Below are 26828 nucleotides of genomic sequence, written 5' to 3' on the forward strand. Positions count from 1 at the left end.
CTCCTTTTTTTCAACTTCCATCTCTTTTTTTTGCAGACACATTAGCAGTAAGTAAACAAAAAAACCATACTTTACCTGTCTAAACTCACCATTGTTGCCAAGAACATGAAGAGCAATTACAACCCCATTCCAAACTCTTGAATATAACAAAAACAGAAATCAAGAAGAAATATTGGAAGAGTTACAATTAAAAAAAAGGAAACTCACTAATAGAAAATGAAATCAAGAACAAATTCAAAGTGAGTTTGTATTTAGGATTTTAAACTTTGAATTACCTCCAACCAAGAGATCGTGACAGAAACGAAGATGGAGGTAGTGGCAGTGGCGGATAGAGCAATGGACAACTCTAGTGCACTTCATTTCTACCCATCCCTTTTTCCTTCTTTGTAGATCTGTGAAGAGGGAAGAGTTTTGTAAAGGCTAACTCCCGACGTTGTACTTAAAATGTTGGGATATATCCAATAATTCCTGACGCTTTACTTAAAGCGTCGGGATATATCCAAGAATTTCCGACGTTTTACTTAAAGTGTTGGGATATATCCAAGAATTCTCGATGCTTTGTAAAGCGTCGGGATATATCCAAGAACTCTCGACGCTTTACTTAAAGCGTCGGAATATATCCGAGAACTCTCGACGCTTTAAGTAAGTGTCGGAAATTCTTGCCTCTCCTGATGCTTTAAGTAAAGCGTCGGAAATTCTTCCCTCTTCCGACACCTCAATTTGTGCATCAAGAGAGACCCGAACTCCCGACGCCATATCTTCCGACGGTGTAAAACGACGTCTGGAGATCTAGAATTTCTTGTAGTGTATAAAAGACTGGAAAAACGACGATTTGGGTAGCCAAATCTAAATGATTGTGTACAAAAAAAATAGCCAAATCTAAATGATTCTGCATAAAGAATCTTAAAAAAATTGTTTAGATTGGGATAGCCAAATCTTGAAAAAAAAATCATTTAGATTTGGCTACCAAAATCTAAACAATCATGTAACTAAATCTAAATGATCAAATCTAAACGATCGTGTACCAAACAATAGCCAAATATAAATGATCGTTTACTAAATATATTATGTGCATTGTTGACAGCGTGGTTGATGAGACATTTTTGGTATTTTCCACATTGAGCCTCTAGACTTTTTTTCATTTTCGAAATTTTTTTATACAATGTAAATATTTTGCCGCTTTATTATATTTTTGAAAAGACCCATTAAATAACACTACACACTCTTGCACAAATTTTGCAAATAGAATATTTAAATAAAAATTTCTCAAGTCATATATAAATTAAATTCTTTCACCCTTACACACAAACAATGTCATAAATATAAGTGATAAAAAAACAAATTTTTATTAGTTAAATAATTTTTGTAAACAAATAAATAAAAATAAATTAAGGATCATTTAATTATATTTAATTATTGACACACAAACAATATCATAAATATAAGTCATAAAAAAAAAAATTTCTAGTTAAATAATTTTAATAAATAAATAAAAAAAAAATAAATTAATGATCATTGAAATATCAAAACTTTTTATAGAAGAGTTAGATGAAACAACATTTTCAAGAAACTTGTAACATCTTCATTTTTCCTATTGTTGTACAAGAGTTTTGTTCAACCCTTTTTCATCCCCATGTTCCTTTCTATTTGTTTCTTTATCATTTAGAAATTTAACCACCTATTTCAATTTTAGATGGAATAGAGCATTGTTTTCAAATTGGTGATAAGGTAAATAAATCAATTTCTTTTGTTCTGTAATACACAAACCATCATTTTCCTATTCATAATTTTCGCTCTTCTTAATTATCTATCACAATTATTAATTTTATATTTTAAAGTCTATCCATGAGTTACAATTTACATATTTTTTAATGTTAACTCATGATTTTCATATTCAAATAAAACACACTTTTCAAAATTTTCAAAATCTTTAGATTTTAGACCATTATTTAGAAAAAGAAGGAAAGAATAAAAAAGAAAACATTATATATATATATATATTTCTTTAGTTGCCTACTTAATGCCTAAACTCATAAAATAGCAATCCTACTTTTGCACATTTAAATTTATTACGCCGCCCCCACACAAAAATTCTTAAATGTTCATTTAAATAGATAACACACTTTAACCCTAAGCTTAAAAGTTAAAAAACAATTCTTAAAATTATAAATCATATAGTAAGACTACAAATATTGCCATTGAGTTTAAACACTAATTATCAAATGTGGCCTAAAAGTAGAGGTTGTACTATTAATTGACATATTTTATACTATCAACCTTAAAGTTAACTAGAGATTCGATTCTTCCACCCCTATGTATTGTAAAAAAAATGGGACCTAAAATTACATAACATTAGACCCCTGATTGATAATCATTTGATTCTTGAAAACTACACTTATAAATATTATTTCTACTTATAATTTCTTTGTTTTTTAATCCACTTCTCTCCGTTGATATAGATAATAATCGTACTTGATTTTGAAAATTAAAAAAATAGTATTAAAAATTTTAGATTTTTTTAATTTGATTAAGAATTAAAGTATTTCTTTTTAAAAATAAAATGAAGAATCATAGTTTAAAGAGTGGTTGGACCAAATGATGCTATACTTGAATCTTGAAAAATTTTAAATGACTGCACCATTCTTTCTTTTCTAAGTTTGTAAAAACTATTCTATGTTCCTCTGATATCTAAATCTCCCTTTCGTAGCTTGAAGAGTTGACTACATAATTTTAGAGAGTTTGTTAAGGGAATAAAAACATTTGGGTTTACATTTTATTAGTCTCCACCTTAAAACCAACCAATAAATTTCTTCAAAATCTTTAAATATCCATTCAATCTAACCTTCTAAAACCTTTTTCTTTTGTAGGTCAAAGCCAAGAAACTTAAAAGCACCAATGAAATTATGATTGGTATCGTAAACATATCGGCTGCATTATATGAGGTATGCACCTTTGAAACATATCTACATCTCATTTCTCAATCTGATATCGAACAAAACGAAAATTTATATCAACCCATTTTGTTTTGTTGTGACACACTAGATTTCAGAGATATGTATGAGACTTTGATTATCACAAGAAAATTTCACTGTTGTTTGTTGGATTTCGAAGTCAATTAGAAGTCTTTTTAGCCATAAAGCTTCCTTTATTACTTTCGAAAGTTAATGAACACTGCCTATGTGATTGATAAAGCAACTGGTTGCAACGTGGCTTTCTAACTTAGTTGATTAGTGCTAAATAGGAAACACAATACCCTGTTAGGTATCTTCTTTTATTTAAATCCCTTCAAAATCTGAATCTATATAGGCATAGAGTTTAAGGTTGACATTTGGTATATAAACCCAACTTTACTATATATGGTATACTATCCATTATTTTTTTTGTGACATCCCAAAATTTTAAGATAATTGTTCCTGTTTAATATTCTCAAATTATTCGAGAATGTAGTTTGAATTTTAGAGATTATTTGAAGAGATAATTTTGTTGAATAAGAATTTTTGACCAATTAAATTGTGTCACGTCATCACAACAAATTATGATGATTATAATTTGATTGGACTTGGGTAGTTAAGTTTTCTTATATCCAACCTAATTCATGCTCTAAATATAAAAATTGGGCAAAACAAGCAAATGGGCCCGAGCCTAGACCCAACAAGAAAATGGGCCTAAGTCCAAGCGCAACAAGCAAATGACTCAGGCCTAAGCCCAACAAGTAAAGGAGCCTAAGCCTACATAAATCCCATGAAATTTCTTTATAAATAGAGACATTTGTCATATTCATTTTAGGGATCTTTTGATTGAAGCAAGAATTGAAGCTCTAAAGAATTGAAGATTCAAACTTTTAAAAGTTCTCAAGACGTGCAAATTCTTATCAATCTCGAGATCATCATCTTTTGAAAGATTGAAGCTTTAGAAGATTAAACTTTCCTTGGATGACAGAAAATTGAAGCTCGAATTAACTTACAACCACAACATCCTGAAGATTGAAGACTAAGAAGTCTAAGTTCTATTTTGTATTCAAGAGAAAACATCAAATGAGTAAATACTAGAGATTGTATCCACAATACATAAATCAATATACGAAGTTTAATTCCATGAATTATATTTCTCCAGAAATCTCGTGTGAAAAGTTTGGCACCTCCAGTGGGACCGTCTCTACCTTTCATCTCTTTCTCTTTTTGAAGAACATTTGAAGACAACACTTTCAAAGCTCTAAGCGACATTAGTAAGCGACCAAATACTCGCAGCCGCTCAAGGGAGACAAGATTATCTAAGGATATGCCACCCTTTGAGGTCACAAAGAATATTTGGAAACAAATGTCAAAGGCACCAAAAGGTGGAATTGTAATCAAAGAAAATGTAACGACCCAACTTTCCGGACTAAGCTGAGGTCACTACTGAGTACCAAGACTCGACCACATAACAGATACTCATAAAGAACCGGTTACGATTCATTAAAAACGTTTTAGATATAATACAAACAAAACACTTTCGGGCCCTATTTTAAATTAAAATCACGAGAGTTCCAAAATACAGTACTCATCTCATCAACAACAAAATCACAACCAAATATTCTAAACATGACTCGACCCGACAATGAAAATAACGAGTAACAAAATACATCAGTGGAAGCATAAAGAAAACCAGACGCGTCCATATGGGCTTCATGCATCCTTCTTACCCCTCGTCGGTCTGCCTCTCACTGTGCCCTTACCTAAAAAGTCAAAGAGGAAAAAGGGTGATTATAAAATATACCCAGTAAGGGACCCACTACTGGGCCCGTTAGGGAACAACCGTTAACTTTCTATTCAAGGGTACCCTACGTAAACAGTCTAGTGGTTCCGTAGAACGCACATATCAGTTTCGTGATCCCGAAGGATGCACGTATCAGTCTAGTGATCCCGAAGGATACACATATCAGTCTAGTGATCCCGAAGGATGCACGTATCAGTCTGGTGATCCCGAAGGATACACCTATCAGTAAGGTACACTACCCCATAGATGAAGCTAACCGTTACCCCTCAGTTCATACTAAACTGTCTATGACAATCACGCTCTGACAACGTTCATATTGCAATCTCGTCATAGACTTCGTCAGTCAGAGAGTATAGGTTTAAACAACCATAGCCTCAATTGCTACATGCGTATCCAATTCACACATCATTGTGATATTCTTTAGATCCAATCAACCAGTCAAATCAGAATCGGACCCATAGTCTTTCCACGATATAACTCCATGATCAATATCCAGACAATAAACTACCACATACCTAACCTTAAGACTTTAAAGTCCATCGACATACAATTTCAGTCCACAACGTAGCCCATTACATAACTACAATATACAGAACATCCGGGCATCGGTTTCTATCCGTAAATAACTCCTTACAACCGATGGCACACAAGCTACTACTAGCGGTCACGTTACCGTTACATCAGACAAAAGCATAACAGCGATACTTAATAGTCAAACATGCATCAATTCATTCAGTACAGTTACTAACATGTAATCCCCTGTGGATTACTACGTTTCCAGCCTCGATTCGAGGTCCAGTAGTAGGAAATCCTTTACCTGACATTGGTTATGCCCCTCGATCGGCCCACACTCAACGGATCACCTAAACGAAAACACAAATGTTTTAATCGATGATACTAGTAGAAGTCATTTTTAAATGGTCCTAAGCAACATCTGTTGACTTACCCGAGAAAAGGAAAACTATCTCCAAATAAGCCTGCCACGAAACCCGAGAATTTGAGCGTCAACTCCCTAATACCTTCAAGGAACGAAAAGTAGGACCATGTCTTACTTGAACATCTAAACTCGTATCGATTATAGCACCATGAGGAAATTCATAAAAAACAATCCTTACTGAAGACTCACCGTGACCCGAAGTGGAGGAAGGAAGGCTTAGGTGGCTCGGTAAACAGGGAGCTCGGCTTGGCTTGGAGGTGATCGGCTCGGCTCGGCTCGGCTTGGCTTAGTTCAGCTTGGCTCTCGATTCGCGGCTCGCGGCTCACGGCTCAACTCGGCTTGGCTCGGCTAGCGGCTCGACTCAGTCCTCGGCTCGACTTTGCTCGCAGCTCGGCTCGTGGCTCGGCTCAGCTTGGATTTGCGGCTTGAATTGCGGGTCAGATTTGATGCGGGTTCTCAGGTCGGGTCAGCTTGAAACTGGGGCAACCACGAGCGACGGTCTTCGGGCGTTCGACGACGGGGACGCTCCGCGGTTTGAAGGAGTTCGACGACCGGCTCTACTTCAACACGGCGGACGATCGACGGAAGGGCGCACGCCGGTGGCTGGCCCCGTGAGCCTGAGAGGAGATCAGAAATGGAGGGGGGTAGCCACGACTGCTACTCAACGCTGAGACGGAGGCGACGACAGAGACGGGGACAGAGAACGGAGAGAAATGGATGGAGAGATGGCTGTGTGTGGTCGGAAGGCGGGCGAGGACATGCGGACGGAGGAGCAAATGGATGTAAGGCGGCGGTTGGGTTGGTCGGTTGAAGAACGCAGGAGAAGAAGAAGGAGATGTCGGGGGGGGCGCGCTAGGGTTAGTTTTTTTAAAAAATAAATAAATATATATAATAATAATAATAATAATATTAATATTAAATAATAAATATAATATCAAAAATAAATATAATATTAAATAATAATGATATTATTAATGTTAAATAATAATAATTATATTAATATTAAATAATAATAATAATAATAAATAATATTAATAATAATATAATTAATATTATATTATTATTATATCAATTTACAAAATATTAAATTTAAAGAAATTCGTATCCCTAATTTCTTTTTTCTATCCTCTTCGAAGGAAACCGAGAATTTACACCAAAATTTTAAATTAAAAAAAATCGCACAAAATGATAGAATTTACCTCGAAAATTCGGGGCGTTACAGAAAATCCTGTGATTGATAAACACAACTCGTCCTCTAGACGCTCAAACGAGGAGGTGCCTCATCCAAATATAATGTTAGTTATGGTGACTAACGGGGATACAAGCGAAGATAGAATGACAACGCTCGAATAGAAGGTTAACATGCTCATGAAGGCAGTTGAAGAAAGGGATTTCGAGATTGCATCGCTAAAGAATCACATCGAGAGTCGTGACAATGCTGAATCCAGTCTCACACACACTATCAAGAATGTTGACAAAGTGAAGTCAATTATGCAAGAAAGTCAACCACATGTTAGACCAACTGCTAGAGAAGCAACTTATTCAACTGCCAGAATGCAAACGACCAAAACAAGCAAGAAAAGTAAATGATCCTAAATACTATAAGTACCATCGAGTCATTAGTCACCTTGTTGAAAAGTGTTTCATGTTGAAGAAGTTGATTCTAAAGTTGGCTCATGAAAAGAAGATCGCAAGGGTGTTTAATTGTCTACCCTCTTAAAGTGGACATTTAAATATTCTTCAAGGGGATCTGCTTGGGTCTTCCCAATTCCTAAAGGCACTGTTGTTATTTCTGGTCTAAGTCTTGGGATATTCAAGTTCGAAGGCTTCATTTTCCCCAAGACTTTAAAGCTTCATTGATGTTTCATTATATACATATTAGAAGGCTTCGTCTTCCTTAAGATCAAAAGCTTCATGTTACTTCTTTAAGCTTAAGTTCGAAGGCTTTAGGCTTGATTGAGGGAGCGAGCTTTGTCTCCTCTCCAATGTGTTGGAACCAGGAGGATCATCTTCTTCATTTCCAATGTATTGCATCCAAGAGGACCATCCATCTTCAATGTGTTACAGTCAAAAGGACCATCATCATCATCTTCAATATGCTGCAGCCTAGAGGATCATCATCATCATCATCTTCGATGCATTGTTGTCGATAGGATCTTCATCTTCATCTTTAATGCGTTGCTGCCAATAGGATCTTCATTTTCTTCTTTTATGTGTTGTTTTCGAGAGGATCTTCATCTTCTGTCATATGTTGCAACCAAGAGGATCATCATCTTCACCTTCAATACGACCGCAGTCGAAAGGATCATCTTTATCTTCGTCTTCAATGTGACTGCAGCCAGAGGATCATCTTCATCTTCGTCTTCAATGCAATCGCTGCTGAGAGGATCATCTTCATCTTCATCTTCAATGTGACGCTATCGAGACGATCATCATCTTCAATGCAATCGTGGCTGAAAGGACAATCTTCATCTTTATCTTCAATACGACGCAGCCGAGACGATAATCATCTTCATCTTCAATGCAACGCAACCAAAATGATCATCATCTCTATCTTCAATGCGGCGTAACCAAGACGATCATCATCTTCATCTTCAATGTGGTCGCAGTCGATAGGATCATCATCTTCATCTTCAATGCAGTTGCAGTCGATAGGATCACCATCTTCATCTTCAATGTGGTTGGAGTCGATAGAATCATCATCTTCATGTTTAATGTGGTTAAAGTCGATAGAATCATCATCTTCATGTTTAATGTGGTTAAAGTCGATAGAATCATCCTCTTCCATGTGTTCAGTTGATATGTTGGTATAGTCTCGCTTCTCCATCTTCAATCAAGCTTGGTGTGCTTCATCTTCAAGTTTGTTCAAGCGCTCCATCTGCACACTCTTATAGGTTCACTCCTATGAAAAAAATGAGATAAGTTATTAAAAGAAAAATAAAAGAAAAAATGCGAAAAAAAATTTAGCTTGAAAGAAAGGTGTGACAGAATAATTAAAAAAAAGAAAATGAAAAAAAAAACGTGAAAGAGAAAAAAAGAGAGAGAAAAAGAAAAGAAATAAAAATTTTGAGAAACAATTCTTTAGAAAAAGAAAAGAAGCTAAAAATAATGTAAAAGAAAACAAAAAAATTGAAAATGAGAAACGTCAAAATAAATTTTAAAAAAATGCAAAAAGAAAAGAACTTTGTGGGTCATGGAAACTTTTGTAAATGTGACAAAATACCAAACTATTTATAGCCCATATTACAAAACTAATAAAGTTAGCCATTTTTTAAATATTCCAGGTTTGCCCTTCCATCTTCTTTTCTTCCTCGCGATTCATCTTCCTTCTACTATTTCTTTCATCGTCTTCCTCCTACGACTTCGTCTTTCTTCTTTCCTATTTTTTTTCTGTAATTTCTTTTCATCATCTTTCTTATTTTTCAATTCTTTTTTCATCATTTTTCTTCTTTTCCTCTTTTTTTTTTTGCTTTTCCATCGTCTTTCTACTTTTCCTCTTCTTTTTTCGCTGCGATTTTTTTTCCATCGTCTTTATTTTTTTTCTTTTCTTTACATCGTGTATAAAAAATAGCAAAATCTAAAAGATCATGCATAAAGAATCTTGAAAAAATCATTTAGATTGGAGTAGCCAAAAGTGAATTATTGTGTAAAAAAATAAACAATCGTGTAAAAAAATAAAAAATCCTGTATAAAGAATCTTGAAAAAGAAACATTTAGATTGGAGTAGCCAAATGTAAACGATCGTGTAAAAAAAGTAAACGATCGTATAAAACAAAAATAAAAGATTGTGTATAAAGAATTTTGAAAAAAAAAAACATTTAGATTGGAGTATCCAAATGTAAACGATCGCTTAAAAAAAAGTAAACGATTGTGTAAAAAAAATCGTGTATAAAGAATATTGAAAAAAAAAACATTTGGATTAGAGTAGCCAAATGTAAACGATCGTGTAAAAAAGGTAAACGATCATGTAAAAAAAGGTAAACGATCATGTACTAAAAGGTAAACGATCGTGTAAAAAAAGGTAAACGGTCGTGTAAAAAAAGTAAACGATCATGTAAAGAAATCTAAACGATCGTGTACCAAATGAATTAAAAAAATCGTGTACCAAATTAAAAAAAAATCATTTAGATTTAGGTCAAATCTAAACGATCGTGTAACCAAATTTAAATGTAACCAAATTAAACGATCGTGTAACAAAATTGAACGGTGGAATTGAAAAGATAAATTATAGCAATATCTAAACGATCGTGTATAAATTGTAGCCATATTTAAACGATCGTGTATAAATTATAGCTATATCTAAACGATTGCTTATAAATTGTAGCCATATCTAAACGATCGCAAATATATTACGTGCGCGTTGTTGACGGTGTGGTTGATGAGACATTTTTGATATTTTACACGGTAGACCTCTAGGCTTTTTCCGTTTTTGGAATTGTTGTATATAGTGTAAATATTTTGACGCTTTTTTTATATTTTTGAAATGACTCCATATATATATGTATGTATGTATATATGGATGTATATATTTATGTATGTATGTATATATGCATGTATATATTTATGGATGTATGTATATATGCATGTATATATTTATGGATGCATGTATATATGCATGTATATATTTATGTATGCATGTATTTATAGGGTTAATAACCAAAATATGGTTATTTTTAAAACTTATTACCAAAATAAGTTTGTTTGAAAACTTATTACCAAAATTATGTTGTTTACGATTTTTTATTTTTTTAAAAACATTTTTAGGAGGGCGAGTTCATGTATTTTAAAAGAAAAAAAAAAAGAAAATAGGGCGAGTCCTCGCCCTTTTGTATTTTAGAAGAAAAAAAAAAAGAAAATTGGGCGAGTCTTTTCTATTTTAAAAGAAAAAAGACTCGCCCTTTTAGGACCCGTGATGCATGCAACGCGCTAGAAAAAGCAGCGGTGGATATGGATAGTGTGCTAGAAAAAGTAACGGTGGAGATCATTTTTGAACCCTTTTAAATATCTGATTTTTCTTCGTTCTCCTTTACGTACCCTCCATTCTTCCTTCACAAAAAGTTTCTCCTCTCTTCTTCTCCTCTCAACCTCCTCTCGGGTATTCTAAAAAAAAAACTCATCTTATCAATATATTTCATTCTCCATCATATCTTTCACTATCTTCCTCTTTCACAAATCTAGGTATGAAATTTATTTGTAAATGTAACTTTTATTTGAATATATTATTGTATTATATTATCAGATTTTGTGTTATTGTCGAATTTATTTAATATGTATGTTTAGGTTTAATTTATATTATGATATTGTATATAACTGTTTTTTTTTTCTAATTATCATATGTATATTATGTTTAGGTTTAATTTGTATTATGATATTGTACATAACTGTTTTTTTTTTCTAATTATCATATGTATATTATGTTTAGGTTTAATTTGTATTATGATATTGTATATAACTGTTTTTTTTTTCTAATTATCATATGTATATTATGTTTAAGTTTAATTTATATTATGATATTGTATATAACTGCTTTTTCTAGTATTGATTCTAGTATTGTTTTTATAATAATTAATTATTTTTATTGTTTGTCTTTATTTCTATATAGAAAATGACAAACAAATATGTATCATTTTTGTTGTTTACAAATGACCATATGATTGACGGTGTTGATAGGGTTGATTACGATCAACCTCCATGTGGAAATTTTAGCATAAATTCAAATAGTAGAATTGTGTTCGAACAATTCCTCTAAATGGTAGGATTATCACTTGGTGTAGATATGGGTTCAAGCCAGATAGAGATAATATATAGACACCCTAATTTAACCGCATCTGAAACAGTAAGGTTTATGTCATTCCCTATTTCAAACGAACAAGAAATGAACACCATGTTTTCAATTGCACTGTCGTTTCCAAACATGGTGCATCTGTATGTGACTGTGAGTATGGTAGATTTGGCCATAAACTTAAATGTAGAACCGAAATATGTTGATGTTGACCTAGAGTCAGATGCACCACTAGTGTGCCATGAAAAAGAAATGGTAGCTACCAACGAATACACAGAGTTTAGAACAGAAACTGATGACGAATTTAAAGAGATGGATTTCAATGGCTGTGAATATGGAGTTCCATCCAATACATTCACTGATTTAGACATGAATGCAGTAGATGACATTCAAGAACACGATCCAATCATAGTTCCGATGGTGACCGACAACACCAAATTGTACACGGGAATGATTTGTGAAAATAAAGAAATGATGCAACATATGGTTAAGTGCTTTGCTATTAAGAGTCACGCACCATATGAAGTAGTAGAGTCTACACCGACAAAGTGGGTCATCCGATGTAAGAAGTCGAACGAATGTTGCAAATGGAGACTTCGTGCAATAATGAAAAAATCTCATGGTTTATTTGAGATCACAAAGTTATCTAACCAACATACTTGCTTTTACTCAGAACTTAGTCAAAGTCATGTGCAATTGGATTCTTCAATGCTTGCACGAGAGTTTTTTGAATCTGTCAGAGAAAAACCATCAATAAGTGTTGCGTCACTACAATCCATGATCAAGGAAAAGTTTGGCTATCATGTTTCTTACCGTAGGGCTTGGGATGGTAAAAAAAAAGCAGTAGCCAAAGTGTTTGGCGATTGGGATGAGTCGTACAAATTATTACCTAGGTGCTTATATATGGTGAAGCATACCAATCCTGGAACACTTCTTGAATGGAGGGTACAACCACACCTATCGAAGGCCATGTCATCTTATCATCGGTATTTTGGGCATTTGGTCCCTGTATAGAAGCCTTTAGTAGATGTAGGCCACTTATTCAAAATCGACGGCACTCACCTGTATGGCAAGTATCGAGGAAATTTATTAATTGTTACATCTATTGATTCGAATGGTCATATTCTACCATTAGCATTTGCTGTTGTTGAAGAAGAGTCTGCAGATTCATGGGGATGGTTTTTACAACATCTAAAACAAATTGTGACCCACGACGAGGTATGTTTAGTTTCCGATCGACATGCTGGCATTATATCGGCGGTTAACAATCTAGATAATGGATGGGCAGAAGTGAATTGTCATCATAGATTCTGTTTACGTCATGTTGTCAGTAATTTCTACAAAAGCTATAAATTCACACCATTGAAGAATTATGCTTACCGTGTCGGGTGTCAATTTCAGATCTGAAAGTTTGATAAAGCCATTCAGGATCTAATGAGAATAAACAGTAGATGCATGAGTTTTTTTGATGACATTCCTATAGAGAAGTGGACTCAAGCACATGACGGAGGATTTCAGTATGGGTGGATGACGACAAATCTATCGGAGTGCATGAACGGAGTTTTCAAAGGAGCTCGAATGTTGTCGATAAATGCTATAGCTCAAATTACATTCTTCAAATGTGTGAGTTACTTAAAAAGGAGAGAGGAAATAAAAGTTGTGTTGGAACGTCGAGATAAATATACCGGGTATGGATTTTTAAACTTTACAGTTGGTAATAGATCTTATGGTGTGCATGTTATACTAATTGCATCAATTTTCAGGTATGCACTTGAGAAAATATTAAAATGGTCTGTAAGATCCAGTAAGCATGAAGTACAATCATATGATCGATCTGAAGGCATATTTCATGTAAAAACTGGACGTCACGAATTAAATTCTAAAGAAGGAAATATCCAAATATTGAGGCTAAGTGCTTCAGAGCGGTACTGTTCGTATAATAAGTGACAAGCCTTTGGTATTCCATGGTCGCATTTTATGGCAGTTTGTTCACGGTTTAACATGAACTATGAAGACTTTGTTGAGGACTATTATAAAATATCAACTTACGTTGCATGCTATGCGCCTCAGTTTCAACCTGTACCGCATGAAGATTATTGGATCACACCTACAAGTATGCCTGTCTTACTGCCAGATCCATCGTTGTTGAGAAAATCAGGTAGATCAAAGAGTTCACGTTATCACAACGAGATGGATTGGACAGAACAAAGTGCTCAACAACGATGCTCATTCTGTAGTCAACTTGGTCATAACCGATGGAGGTGTACTTTGTTAAGGAGACAGGCACCTGATAGTTAGACATCTTTCTTTAATGCCATTGATTTGTACTTTTTTTTGTGTAGATAATGTATTAAACCAAAGACCAATTGATCCGGACGTTTTATATGATCAGAACATTCACCGATCAGAAACTGTGTGGGATGATCATAATACGCTCGAGATAAACTGTAGACGACGTGAGACAGTTGTCCATAGGGGTGTACATAAGCCGAGTTGGAGAAAAATGTGGACCAACCCAAAGTGACCGGGTTGGCAAAATTTGAACCCTATCGGTTCAATATTCAAGGGTCAACCCAACCCAACCCAACCCAACCCTAAAAATTCGGGTTGGGCCGGGTTGGGTTGGCGGGTTGGTCTTTTTTTTAATTATATTGTATTTTAAAATTTTATATTGGTAAGAATTTAATTTCCATCATTTTCATAGTCTTTCAACCCAAATTTTCATATTCTTTTTAAATTTGAAGTCTACAATAATATTCATTCAAAAGTTCAAAATCATTAAAAAAATTAATCACACAAATAGCAATGTCCATTAAAATTTAAAAATACATTCAAAAATTCAAAGTCATACAAAAATTAATAATCACATAAAATAGGAATATCAATAATGTCTAATAATGTCCATTCAAATTGAAAAATGATTCAAAAGTTCAAAATTAAATAATGTCTACTAAAAATACATTAATATGTTCAAGGTTCAATAAAAAAACATTCCAATTTGGCCTCCACAATATGCCACGACGATGATGATTTTGAGTGATGGTTCTTTTGAAAAAAAAAAAAATACAAACACATAAGAATTGCATATAATGTAAGTAATAACATATAATGCTATAAAAACTTACACTAATTATCGATATGCTCTTTTTCCAAATCCTATTCATTAGTCCAAAATAATAGAGGATGACGGGTTCCCTACAAAATAAATCATGCAAAAGTAAATTAAAAATATATTTAGTATAATACATGTTAGTCGAAAACAAAGAAAGCAATCAATTACCTATCTCAATATTCTCATAAGTCTCTAACTCTTCAAGTTGTGGATGAAGATCTAATAACACCGAGCCGCCTCGAATCCAATTTTGCGTACATATCAAGGTTTCAACTGTTTTAGGAGTCAAAGAACTACGAAAGGAATCAAGAATTCTCCCACCTATACTAAATGCAGATTCAGAAGCCACCGTAGATATTGGAACCGTCAAAACATCACGAACAATTGTTGATAGAATGAGATATTTGTACCCATTCATTTTCCACCAATACATAATATTAAATTCCTCTTTATCTACTACATCCTTGTCAGAAAAATAAGAAGTCAAGTCATTCTCCACTTCCATTGAGCTTTCTTCTTCTCTCAAAGCACAAAATGTTATCCACGGATCAATTTCTTCATCGTTCTCCACTTCCATAGTAACATTGTTTGATTGCTTAAGATCATCCGTGCTATGACCAATTTGAGTAGAAGGGTTGAGTTAGGATTTATAAAAGTCATATAGATGATACAAATATATCTTCACGCTCTCAACTACATCCTTAACAACATCCCTTTCATAAACATTTGAAAGACAGTAAGTCAAGTACTTTAACTTGTACCGAGGATCATCACCATAGCCACAAACATCAACTTATTCATCTTCTCAAGCGAATCCCAATACTTATCAAACTTTGTTTTCATATTCATAGCCATCAAACTAAGAACAGAGTTGTTGTTGTTGCTCCATTTTTTCAAAACAAATTGAACTTTGTTAATCTCTTTATAACCAACATTAGAAGTCACATATGAAGATCCACTTATTTTTGTAGTGGTTTCATAAAACCCTTTCAAAAACCTTATAAACACACTTAGCGCCAACCAATCAGACGCACTTGGGGGCCCCAATCTCTTATTTCCACGATCATCTTCCTTAAAATACTCTACAAAATCTGAGTCCTCTTTCTCTTCCTCTAAAATTTTGAAAGCTTTTTCAAATTTAATTGCATGTTCAAGCATTAAATATGTGGAATTCCATCTAGTAGCTACATCTAAACAAACAAGAGCCTTACACTGAATTTTTTCTTGCTTCACACATGCTTTAAATTTTTCCATTCTCTTAGGTGATGATCGTACATATCTCACAGCATTACGAACACTAGCAATAGAATCATTCATATCTTTCAATCCATCATTTACGATAAGATTAATTATATGAGCACAACACCTCATATGCAATAGCTTTCCATCTAAAACAATGGATTTCCAACTTTTAAGTCTTCTCTTAACATATGAAATAGCCACATCGTTGGAACTTGCATTATCAACAGTTATAGTGAAGATTTTATCAATCCCCCACTCTAACAAACAACTTTCAATTGCCCTTCCTATAGTCTCCCCTTTATGATTAGCAACTTGACAAAAACTCAAAATCTTCTTATGTAAAACCCATTCATAATCATGAAATGTGCCGTGATGACCATGTAGTTCACATTTTGTAGTGAAGTCCAAGTGTCCGTAGTAAGGTAAATTCTTTGAGAGCTTCTAAGTAAAAATGATTTCAATTTTTTCTTCTCTTCAAGATATAGTTGATATATATCTCTAGCTATTGTTACTCTCGATGGAACATCAAACTTAGGACATGCAATACTACAAAAGTGTCTAAAACCCTCAATCTCAACAAATTTGAATGACAACTCATTCATAATTATCATCTTAGCACATGCTAGTCTACATGCTGATTGGCTAAACAATGTAGTCACAAAATTACTAGCATTGGCTCCCTTCCCATCATTTTTAGGTACAAGAGTTAATGTGGTTTGTCCTTTATTTTCTTCTCTGTACGGGTACTTTTTACATTGATTTCTTAAATGCTTCCACAAAGTGCTAGTTCCACAATTAATACTATCACATGCATAATCCTTGCTACAATAGTTACACTTGCACCTAGCTCCGTCTTTAGCACTTGCTTCCATTTTTGTGAAATGATCCCACATGGAAGAAGTTTGTTTATTAGGTCTCTTTCTTTTAGACTTGGGAGGTAAAGGTGGTACATGTTGTGTAGTTTGGCTTGTATTAAGAGGGGGAGGAGGAAGGGGAGAAGGCATTTCATTATTACCGGTAGCACTCGAATTCTCACTACTGCTATCCATCTATATAAAAATAAATGAAATCAGCATCTAATTAACATTCTAATTAAACTTCTAAGTTCTAACACCAACATACACATTAACTTCTAATACCAATTAAACTTCAAATACCAACATACACCAATTAAATATATACATTTGTAATTCCAACACCAAAATACAATGAAAAGAAAGTGTTAACCATCAAAATATTTAACTTACCATAAAGTTAGACAATGGTGATTCCGCAGTATCTGAAATCGTGTCCGTGGTGACAAGTTTTAAAGAAACCCAAATATAAATATTTGAGGCACTGTTAAAAAAAAGTGGAAAAAAAGTGTTACGGATCAATCAAATATAAAAACCAAAAATTAGAAAAACAAAAAAATGTAGCTTCATATCATAACCTTGTATACAATTCAGATATGGATTCAACATACTACAAAAATCTCCACCAATTTGTGCAGCAAATAATATTTACTCAATCCCCATATGAACAAACCACCATTATTCACTTCAATCCCTTCTCTTTTCCTCTCATCTTCCTCTTCTTCCTTATTTTCTCACTCAAACTCTTATCCACCAAAAACCCATTAATCAGCAACTTACCACCATCAAACACCAACATACAACATCTCGTAGGGCATAGCCGGTCATCAGATGTGGTAAAAAAAACACCAACATACGCAACCTCCCACATCGCTCATTAGCATCTCTTTCAGAGAAATATGGTTCTCTAATGCTTCTCAAACTAGACCAAACCCCAAAATGCAACAAGAAAGTCTTGATTATCATTTCACCATTGAAGATTTAAAAAGCAATTTTACTGGTTTAATCTAACAGATTATGCTTAAAATGCCCAAGGTTTTTCGACAGTAATTTCCAAAGAAAAAAAAATAAAACAAAACAATTAGAAGAAATTGAAAGTTAGGTCTGAACAAAGAAAAAACCTTGGACAAAATGAAGAACCCTTGGAGAGACGCCGATCAGAATGCAGGAGATGAAAAGAAATTGAAGCTGCGATCTGAACGCTGTCGGAAGTTGCAAGATGAGAACGAAGAACTACCGGAAGTTGCGAGATGAAAACGAAGAACCACCGGAAGTGAAGTTGTGAAGGCCGCCGGAACTGAATGTCGAAGGGATCGTGCGAACTGCGAAGTTGGGATGAACGCCGAAGGGATCGTGTGAACTGCGAAGTTGGGATGCGCGACCGCTATTCGCGAAGGGGGATGGGGTCTTGCGACTGCTTCGGTGCTTCTCTTCTAAAATGAAAATAAAAATATCAATTTTAGTTATGTATATATATATACCCAAAAACCGGGTTGGGTTGGGTCAACCCGGCCCTTAATTCCCAACCCGGCAACCCTGCCCATCTTTTTTCTTTCAATTCTCTAACCCAACCCAACCCTTACGGTTTGGGTTGGGTAGTTCGGGTTGGTCGGGTTACGGAGTTTTTTGAACATCCTTAGTTGTCCGTCGTACTATCCCACTACACCGCAACATACTTCCACTGCTACGTGCTTCAGGATTTTATGGGCTTGCCAGATTGGGGTTCATCCAGTTAGACTGACATCTGATTACTGCACTTCTAGAGAGATGAAGACCGGAGACGCATACATTTCACATGTCGGTTGGAGAGTGCACAATTACGTTGCAGGATGTGGAAGTTTTGGTGGGATTACCGGCTGATGGCGAGCCCGTTACCGGTCAAATGCATGATGATTGGTTGCATGTTTGCCAAGAGTTACTTGGTGTGATCCCACCTCCTAAACAAATTAGGGGGCAGAGATTGAGTTTAACATGGTTGGGGGCAAAGTTTCATGAATTGGCTAACGATACCGATGAGGAAACTATCACACGTTATGCACGGGCATATATTTTACAGTTGATGGGTGGAAGTATTTTCGCAGATAAATCAACTTGTTATGTGCACCTAATGTTCCTACCATTCTTAGCTAATCTGCACCACACGGGGCGATATTCTTGGGGTGGAGCCTGTTTGGCATGGTTGTATAGACAATTATGTAAGAAATTCAAACAAGATGTTGGTGAAATAGATGGACTACTAATACTGTTACAAATATGGGCTCGAGAACGATTCCCAATAGTGGCTCTGCAACTCCTACATGTCAATGCTAATCAATTACATGGTCGAGCTTATGGTTCAAGGTATGCTATTTCAATTTAATTTAGATTAATAGTAACTTTTTATACGTAGTTCAATTAAAATCTAAAATATTAGTTCAACAATACAGATGAAGAGATCAATTTTGTGTGACAAGATCCGCTACACATGTAGTCTCTTAGTATAGGTACATGTTTGATCTTCTTCAACCTAGTCAGGTACGTCATGGTGAACTTGAATTTCAAGTTCCATATTTTTTTAAGTTATCAGTATAGATATGTTATTTGTTTCATACAATTTGTTTCAGATTGTCTGGGAGCCGTACAAAACTGTCATAGATAGCTTGCCACATTTTTGTACAAATGGTCACGACATATGGTGGATGACTAGTCCTCTCATATGTTTCTACATTGGTGAGTGGCATCATCCTGATAGAGTACTTAGACAGTTCGGTATTCAACAAGCTGTTCCACGTGATTGTAACACTGAACCACTGTTGCACAACATTGACCTGAGGACTGCTGATTGGTCAGATAGAGTTGCTCATTTAGTGATGCGATGGCATAATCGCAGAAGGTATACTGCTACGGGACCTCCAATTGAGCAGTTTGATATGGATGTAACTCAAGAATACATCCATTGGTACAAAAACATTACCAAGCTCTATATCACCCACCAGAAGCTGCTATGAGTCATCTGGTATACATTTAAATATTGTATAGTTGTTTTTAGTGAAAATTTATTTTCAATGATTTCTAATTCATTTTAATATTTTACAGAGATCAAACAATATTAGACTTCGGAATGTTGTAGATGATCTACAATAGGTTCTAAATATATGCAACGATAACGAGCAGTACATGGAGAACATCCTATTGTACTTGCTCCAGTTCAGAGGAGACGTCCTCTAGTGCAAGAGTCCGATCAATTGGAAGAAGTTGATCAACATGTGGAAGAAGTGCCTCCCGTGACACAGACACAGACACAAAGGGAGCATAGTTACGTTAGTCCAGTAATGATGATACCAACATTTGGAACGACATATTATGATTCAGGAGTCGGTTAATCGTCAGATTTTGGAAGAGGATATTACAATTCAGAGGCAGGTCCATCATCAACGGACTTTGGGCAACAATACTATGATTTAGGGAGCGATCCATCGTCTTCATACATGCATGGTCACAGGCGTGGTCGTGGAGAACATAATGAATATTTGTACTACGAAGTGCCTGCAACAGTACTCGAGCAATCAGATGAGCAACAGCAACAAGAGAATCCAGCGGTACCCGAGCAATCAGATGAGCAACAACAACAAGAGAATCATGAGGAAATACAACAACAAAGAGTTTAGAGTAGTCGATGACAACCAGCTAGAAATCGTCAACGTCCAGGTTATGGAACACATTGATTCTTTTTTTTTTTTTTTTGAATGAAAATTGTTAAATTATTGTATTAAACATTTTGATTCATATTTAATTATTTTACAATCAAAAGCACTTACTACGAATTTACGGCCTCCAATTAATAGACAAATATATTTTGATTTTTTGTATGGTGAAGAGATGCATACAGTGTTGGGTTTTATGTCCTAAAACTCGTAGATAGTAAATATAATCAATTGACTGCCATTAATAAAGTGTTTTATTATTATGATTTCAATAAGTGTTATTTATTATTTTATTAGTTTTGTCTTAAAAACCTAAATCCAATAAACTAACATCCTAAGCTGTTTGATGAGTTTTGAATAGTATGTAAAGACATACGGTGATCAATGTTCAAGATCAGCTTAAAGGGTCTATAGTATAGGGTTAAGGTTGGGTACTTTATCCTGTTAACACTATGCATATAGCTCACTTTGTATTTGATACAAACACATTGATCCAATGTGTTCATGTATACGACAAGCAAGTGAGGGTATCATATGCAATGAGTTTGCATAAGATTAGACCACGAAATAGTAATCACCAGATGTAACTCCATTAACTAGTTGGATTTCTATTTCATTAGGATGACCTAGGTGACTTAGTCTTAATCCTGAGTGTATTATGAACTCCTGTTTGCGAGGGATTGTCATTTGATTTGTACGGATGAGAGTGGCCAAATTGTCGACTCAATATGCTTATCATTTTGGGGACAAGACCGAGTGGGGAGCTAGGAACATAATCACACAAGATGGAATTCACTCCTTCTCACCTTTAGGGTAAGTAGATATGTGATCCCTTAAATGGTGTCTCCGGGACTTGAACAAAGGACCCTACCCTCTCTATGGCACGAGAGGGGTTTCTGTTTAGTGGTTAGACCATAAACAGGTTGTTCATTAGAGGAGCACTAGTATTTAAGGACTAGAGGTAACCCAGGGGTAAAACGGTGATTTGACCCAGCTGGTGTTACGAACACTTGTGAAGGACTAACTTACTGGTATTAGTCTATATCCGTGGACACAGAAATATTTCTACAGTGAGAAGAGTTCAATTGTAAGTCTTTAGTAGAGTGTACACACAGTTAACGAATATTGATTAATGTAGTTAATGAGTTTAGCTAATTAATCTCATATCGTTGTAGCTTCTGATCTGTAGGTCCATTAGGTCCCCTTCCTAGCTCATAAAGAGTAATGTGATTTATTTATATTAGTTGTAATTTGAAATGTTCAAATTTACTTTGAGAATTAATATAATGTATACTGATACATTATAATATAAAGTTTATATTTTAATTAGACTTTATTATATAAATTTAGTTTTGGATATGATTCAAAATTAAATTACGAGAGAATAAAATATTTGAATTAGTTCAAATATTAATTTAATTTGAATTAGATTCATATTAAAATTATAAGTTAAAATTTAATGTGTATATAATACATATTAAAACTATAGGTTATGAGAGAAATTTATATTTGAATATGATTCAAATTATGGATTAAATTAAATATAAGATATTTAATTTAAAAATTAATTAATTGGAGAATTAATTAATAGTTTAGTTTAATTTGATTTAATTAAATTTGATTTAATTAAATTAATTAAATTAATTAAATTAAAACTATAGGTTATGCGAGAGATATTCATTTAAATATGATTTAAATGAAAATATTAATTAAATATGATTTAATTAATTATTAAATTAATTAATTATTAAATTAAATTAAATAATTATTAAATTAAATTAAATAATTATTAAATTAAATTAAATTAATTAATTGGTTTAATATATATTAATTTAATAATTATTATTAAGTTAATAGGGAACGTGGGTGGTTTTCCCATGTTCCCATTTATTATCTCCAACTTCCCACTTCTTTCGTTTGAAGAAGTGAGAATTTTTTGCGTAACAAACACAACGGGTGAGTTCTGCGAAGAAGAAGACTCTCCATTCTCTCTGAAAAAATTTCCTCCTAGAGAAAAATTCCCTTCTTCCAATTTTGGTTCCCACAAACCATCTCAATTAGAGAATAGTAAGGTTTCTAAGTGGTGGTGCCAAATTGGTGATTGGTAGATTCAGAGTCGTCAACGAGCATGAGTTTTCTTCTCTGTATTTTTATTCAAACCATGTTTAACCATAAAAATTATTTTTGTAATTTTTTTGCCAATGTATTGGTATTTTTAAGGTTCCAATTAAAATTGGGTTTCTGTAATTATTCCGCTATAAAGGGCTTTCATCCCTTCAGGCACGGTATACCAGATCATCTAAGTTTATAATACGAAACCCAAAACGAGCCAAAAAATAATTAGAAACTTCCAAGGTTTTTGATTAATTTCTAATTCTTCAAGGTTTTCATTCATATGTTGAACGACAAATATATATTTTTCTATTGAATATATACATATGTAGGGTTCAATTAATAATGATTTATAATTTCGACTTAATTGGATGAGCTAAATAATAGGCACGAACCACTTGTTGAATGACAAAATAAAATTGCTATCTAACTATTCATTACAATGTTCCAAATATTAATTCCAACATACATCAATTCTCATGTATTATTCTTTTTATATATCTCCACTTTTCTTCTAACAAATTACAAACCCTAAAACGCTAAAATACAAACATAATAATATTATGATCCGAGATGTTTTCTACTTTTTTTTTTTAAATATACAAGGGCGAGTCGAGACTTGCCCTTTTATTTTTATTTTTTCTTTTAAAATATATGAGGGCGAGTCTTACTAACTTTTTTTTTTAAATCAACAATGGCGAGTTTTCAAAACTCACCCTACTAAAAAATTAAAATAAAAAAAATAAAAAAACGTAAACAACATCATTTTGGTAATAAGTTTTCAAACAAACTTATTTTGGTAATAAGTTTTAAAAATAACCATATTTTGGTTATTAATCCATATATATATATATATATATATATATATATATGCATGCATGCATATATATAACTTTGCCAGTCACCTCTCCAAATGACAAAGGTGTCTGATGGCTCTTACCAGGGCGGTGGATCTAACGGTAAAAGCCCGATTGTCCCCTAATAGAAGTTGGATCGCTGACGGTGGAGTCACCTCCCTAAACGACGAAGGCGCCCCGATTACTCCTATCAGGACGGTGGATCTGACGACAAAAACCCTATCGTCCCAGTAGAAGTTGGATCACCGACGGCGGAGTCACCTCTCCAAACGACGAAGCTGCTCGATCGCTTCTACCAAAGCGGTGGATCTAAAGGCAGAAGTTCGATCGTCCCCTAGTAGAAGTTGGATCGCTGATGGCAGAGTTACCTCTTAAAATGAAGAAGGTACCTGATTGCTCCTATCAGGCCGGTGGATCTGACGTCAAAAGCCCTATCATCCCCCAATAGAAGTTGGATCGCTGACTGCGGAGTCACCTCTCCAAATAACGAAAGCGCCCGATCACTCTTACAAAGGCGGTGCATTTGATGGTAAAAGCCCGACCGTCCGATAGTAGAAGTTGGATCGCTGACGATGGAGTCACCTCTCCAAACGACGAGGGCTCATGATCACTCTTACCAGAATGATGGATCTGATGGCAAAAGCCCGATTATCCCTCAGTTGAACTTGGATCGCTGACGGTGGAGTTACCTCTCCAAACGACGAAGGCGTTCGATCGCTCCTACCAGTGCAGTGGATCTGTCGGCAAAAGCTCGATCGTCGCCTAGTAGAAGTTGGATCGTTGACTGCGGAGTCATCTCTCTTAACGACAAAGTTGCCCAATCGATCCTACTAGTATGGTGGATCTAACGGCAAAAGTATGATCGTCACCCAGTAGAAGTTGAATCGCTGGCTGCGGAGTCACCTCTCCAAATAACGAAGGTGCCCGATTGCTCTAACTAGGATGATGGATCTGACGTAAAAAGCCCGATCGTCTCCCAATAGAAGTTGGATCGTTGAAGGCGGAGTCTCCTCTCGAAAGGACAAAAGCTCTTGATTGCTCCTACCACGTCGATGGATTTGACGACAAAAGTTCGATCGTCTACCAGTAGAAGGTGGATCACTGACGGCAGAGTCACCTCTCCAAATGATGAAGATGCCCGATGGCTCCTACCTGAGCGGGGGATCTGACGATAAAAACTCGATCATCCCTTAGTAGACGTTGAATTGCTGATGGTGGAGTCACCTATCCAAACGATGAAGGTGCTCGATCGCGCCTACCAAGGTGGTGGATCTGACGGCAATAGTCCGATAGTCCACCAGTAGAATGTGGATCGCTGACGGTGGAGTCATCTCTCCAAACGACGAAGGCACCCGATCACTCCTACCAAGGTGGTGGATCTGACGGCAAAAGCCCTATCATTCTCCAATAGAAGTTGGATCGCTGACGGCAGAGTCACCTCTCCAAACGATGAAGGCGCTCGATCACTCCTATCAAAGCAGTGGATCTGACGGCAAAAGCCCTATCATCCTCCAATAGAAGTAGATGGCATTCTACTCATTGGGAATGATATAGGTCATCTAACTGATATTAAGAAATGGCTAGTTACGCAATTCCAAATGAAAGATTTGGGAAATGCTCAATACGTTCTTGGAATCCAAATAGTTCGGAACCGAAAGAACAAAAGACTAGCCATGTCTCAAACATCTTATATAGACAAAATGTTGTCAAGATATAAGATGTAGAATTCCAAAAAGGGTCTGTTGCCATACATATATGGAATTCATTTATCAAAAGAACAATGTCCAAAGACACCTCAAGAAGTTGAGGATATGAGTAACATTCCCTATGCTTCTACTGTTGGGAGCCTGATGTATGCAATGTTATGTACTAGACCTGACATTTTCTATTTAATAGGGATGGTTAGTAGATATCAGTCCAATCCTGGATGTGATCATTGGATAGCCGTTAAGAATATTCTAAAATATCTTAGAAGAACAGAAAGACTACATGCTTGTGTATGGTTCTCTAAGGATCTGATTCTTACTGGATACACTTGACTCTGATTTTCAATCTGATAAAGATGCTAGAAAGTCTACATCGGGATCAATTTTCACTCTGAATAGAGAAGCAGTAGTATGGAGAAGCATAAAACACTCATGTATTATCGACTTCACTATGGAAGCTAAATATGTAGCAGCCTGTGAAGTAGCAAATGAAGCAGTATGGCTTAAAAAGTTCTTAACAGATTTGGAAGTTGTTCTAAATATGCATTTGTCAATCACCTTATACTGTGACAACAGTGGTGCAGTAGCAAATTCACGAGAATCTAGAAGTCATAAACGAGGAAAGCACATTGAACGAAAGTACCATCTTATTAGGAAAATCGTACATCGAGGAGATGTTACAGTAACAAAAATCTCCTCTGAGAAAAACATGGCTGCTCAGTTTACAAAAGCTCTCACGACTAAAGTGTTTGAGAGCCACCTACATGGTTTAGGTTTACGTTGTTTGTAAACTAGGACAAGTGGGAAACTTATTAGGAATGTGCCCTAGTTTAATATATATATGTTTATTGTACTCATATATATTCTTCTCTCATTGTTAAAATTCTAACTTTGTTTATCCTACTAGAAGTTTTAGTCCAAGTGGGAGTTTGTTGGAATCTATGTCCTAAAACTCGTACTTTGTTATTTGATTTAATAAGTTTATTATTGAATACTCTAATCTTAAAATCAATAAATTAAGGTCTCGAGGCTATTTTACTCAGTTTTTCAATACACTTTAACTTTATGTAGAGACATAAACATGGATTAAGTTCGAGTTAATAGCCCAAATAGTCTATAGTGTATGAATAAGGTTGAGCGCTTTATTATGGAAAAACACTACGGATGCGGCCCGCTCCGTATTTAGTACAAACGATGTAATCTTGAATCGTTCATGTGGAGACATGAAAGTGAGGGCATTCTATGTAAATGATTTGCATAAGACTGGAACCACGAAATAGTCACTTTTAGTTATAACGCCGTAAACTATATAAACTGACTATTTCAATTATAATGACCTAGATAACTTGATCTTAATCCTGAGCTAACTATGAATTTCTGTTCATTCGGTAGTATCCTTAGATTTGCATAGGTGAGGACAGCTCATCTTCGCTGGCCCAATAAACCTCCCATTTCAGGGATAAGACCGAGTGGATAGCTAGGGACATAGGGTGCAAGACAGAATTCACTCCTACTCACTTTTGGGATAGTAGATGAGTTGTTCTCTTAAGGACTGAATCCAAGTCTTAAACAAGGGACCCCCCTTCTCATTGGTCCGAGAAGGATTTAGGTTTATAGGTTGGACCTTAAACCAATTGTTCAATAGTGGATCAATGGGTCTTAAGGAGCAAGATGTAATCTTTGGGGTAAAACGGTATTTTGACCTAGCCAAGATTACGAACAACCGGTGAAGGATCAACTTAACCATCATGGTTATATCAGGTAGACAGAAATATATCTATAGTGAGG

At 35.0% G+C, this 26828-nt stretch overlaps 2 protein-coding genes across 3 annotated transcripts; one reads left to right on the forward strand and one right to left on the reverse strand.

The window, feature by feature from the left end:
• The first annotated feature begins 10733 nt into the window (after positions 1 to 10733).
• LOC103496991 (uncharacterized) lies at positions 10734 to 14164 on the forward strand. 2 transcript variants are annotated; one of them, XR_007820872.1, is made up of 3 exons: positions 10734 to 10870; positions 12876 to 13162; positions 13238 to 14164. XR_007820872.1 is itself a non-coding variant. In XM_051084562.1 (2 exons), the coding sequence occupies exon 1, from the start codon at positions 11442 to 11444 to the stop codon at positions 12486 to 12488; it is 1047 nt and encodes a 348-aa protein (XP_050940519.1). In that variant the 5' UTR covers positions 10916 to 11441; the 3' UTR covers positions 12489 to 13162; positions 13238 to 14164. The 2 variants fall into 2 exon arrangements, 1 of the variants encoding a protein (XP_050940519.1); XM_051084562.1 differs by lacking the exon at positions 10734 to 10870 and having other exon boundaries at positions 10916 to 13162.
• A 1172-nt stretch (positions 14165 to 15336) lies between these two features.
• LOC127149540 (zinc finger BED domain-containing protein RICESLEEPER 2-like) lies at positions 15337 to 16877 on the reverse strand. Its single transcript, XM_051085320.1, has 2 exons — positions 16341 to 16877; positions 15337 to 16158 (listed from the first exon to the last, which is right to left on the reverse strand). The coding sequence occupies exons 1-2, from the start codon at positions 16875 to 16877 to the stop codon at positions 15337 to 15339; spliced, it is 1359 nt and encodes a 452-aa protein (XP_050941277.1).
• Between the last annotated feature and the right edge of the window lie 9951 nt (positions 16878 to 26828).

This window comes from Cucumis melo, chromosome 5, assembly GCF_025177605.1.
Source record: "Cucumis melo cultivar AY chromosome 5, USDA_Cmelo_AY_1.0, whole genome shotgun sequence".
Classification (NCBI taxonomy): domain Eukaryota; kingdom Viridiplantae; phylum Streptophyta; class Magnoliopsida; order Cucurbitales; family Cucurbitaceae; genus Cucumis; species Cucumis melo.

Bases quoted from the DNA above. Each gene is read 5' to 3' on its own strand.
- LOC127149540 (XM_051085320.1), bottom strand. From the start codon at position 16,877: ATGGATAGCAGTAGTGAGAATTCGAGTGCTACCGGTAATAATGAAATG. The intron at 16,159-16,340 runs GTAACAATAGCT...TTACATAAGAAG, and splicing joins AGTTTGATGTTCCATCGAGA to ATTTTGAGTTTTTGTCAAGT.
- LOC103496991 (XM_051084562.1), top strand. From the start codon at position 11,442: ATGGTAGGATTATCACTTGGTGTAGATATGGGTTCAAGCCAGATAGAG.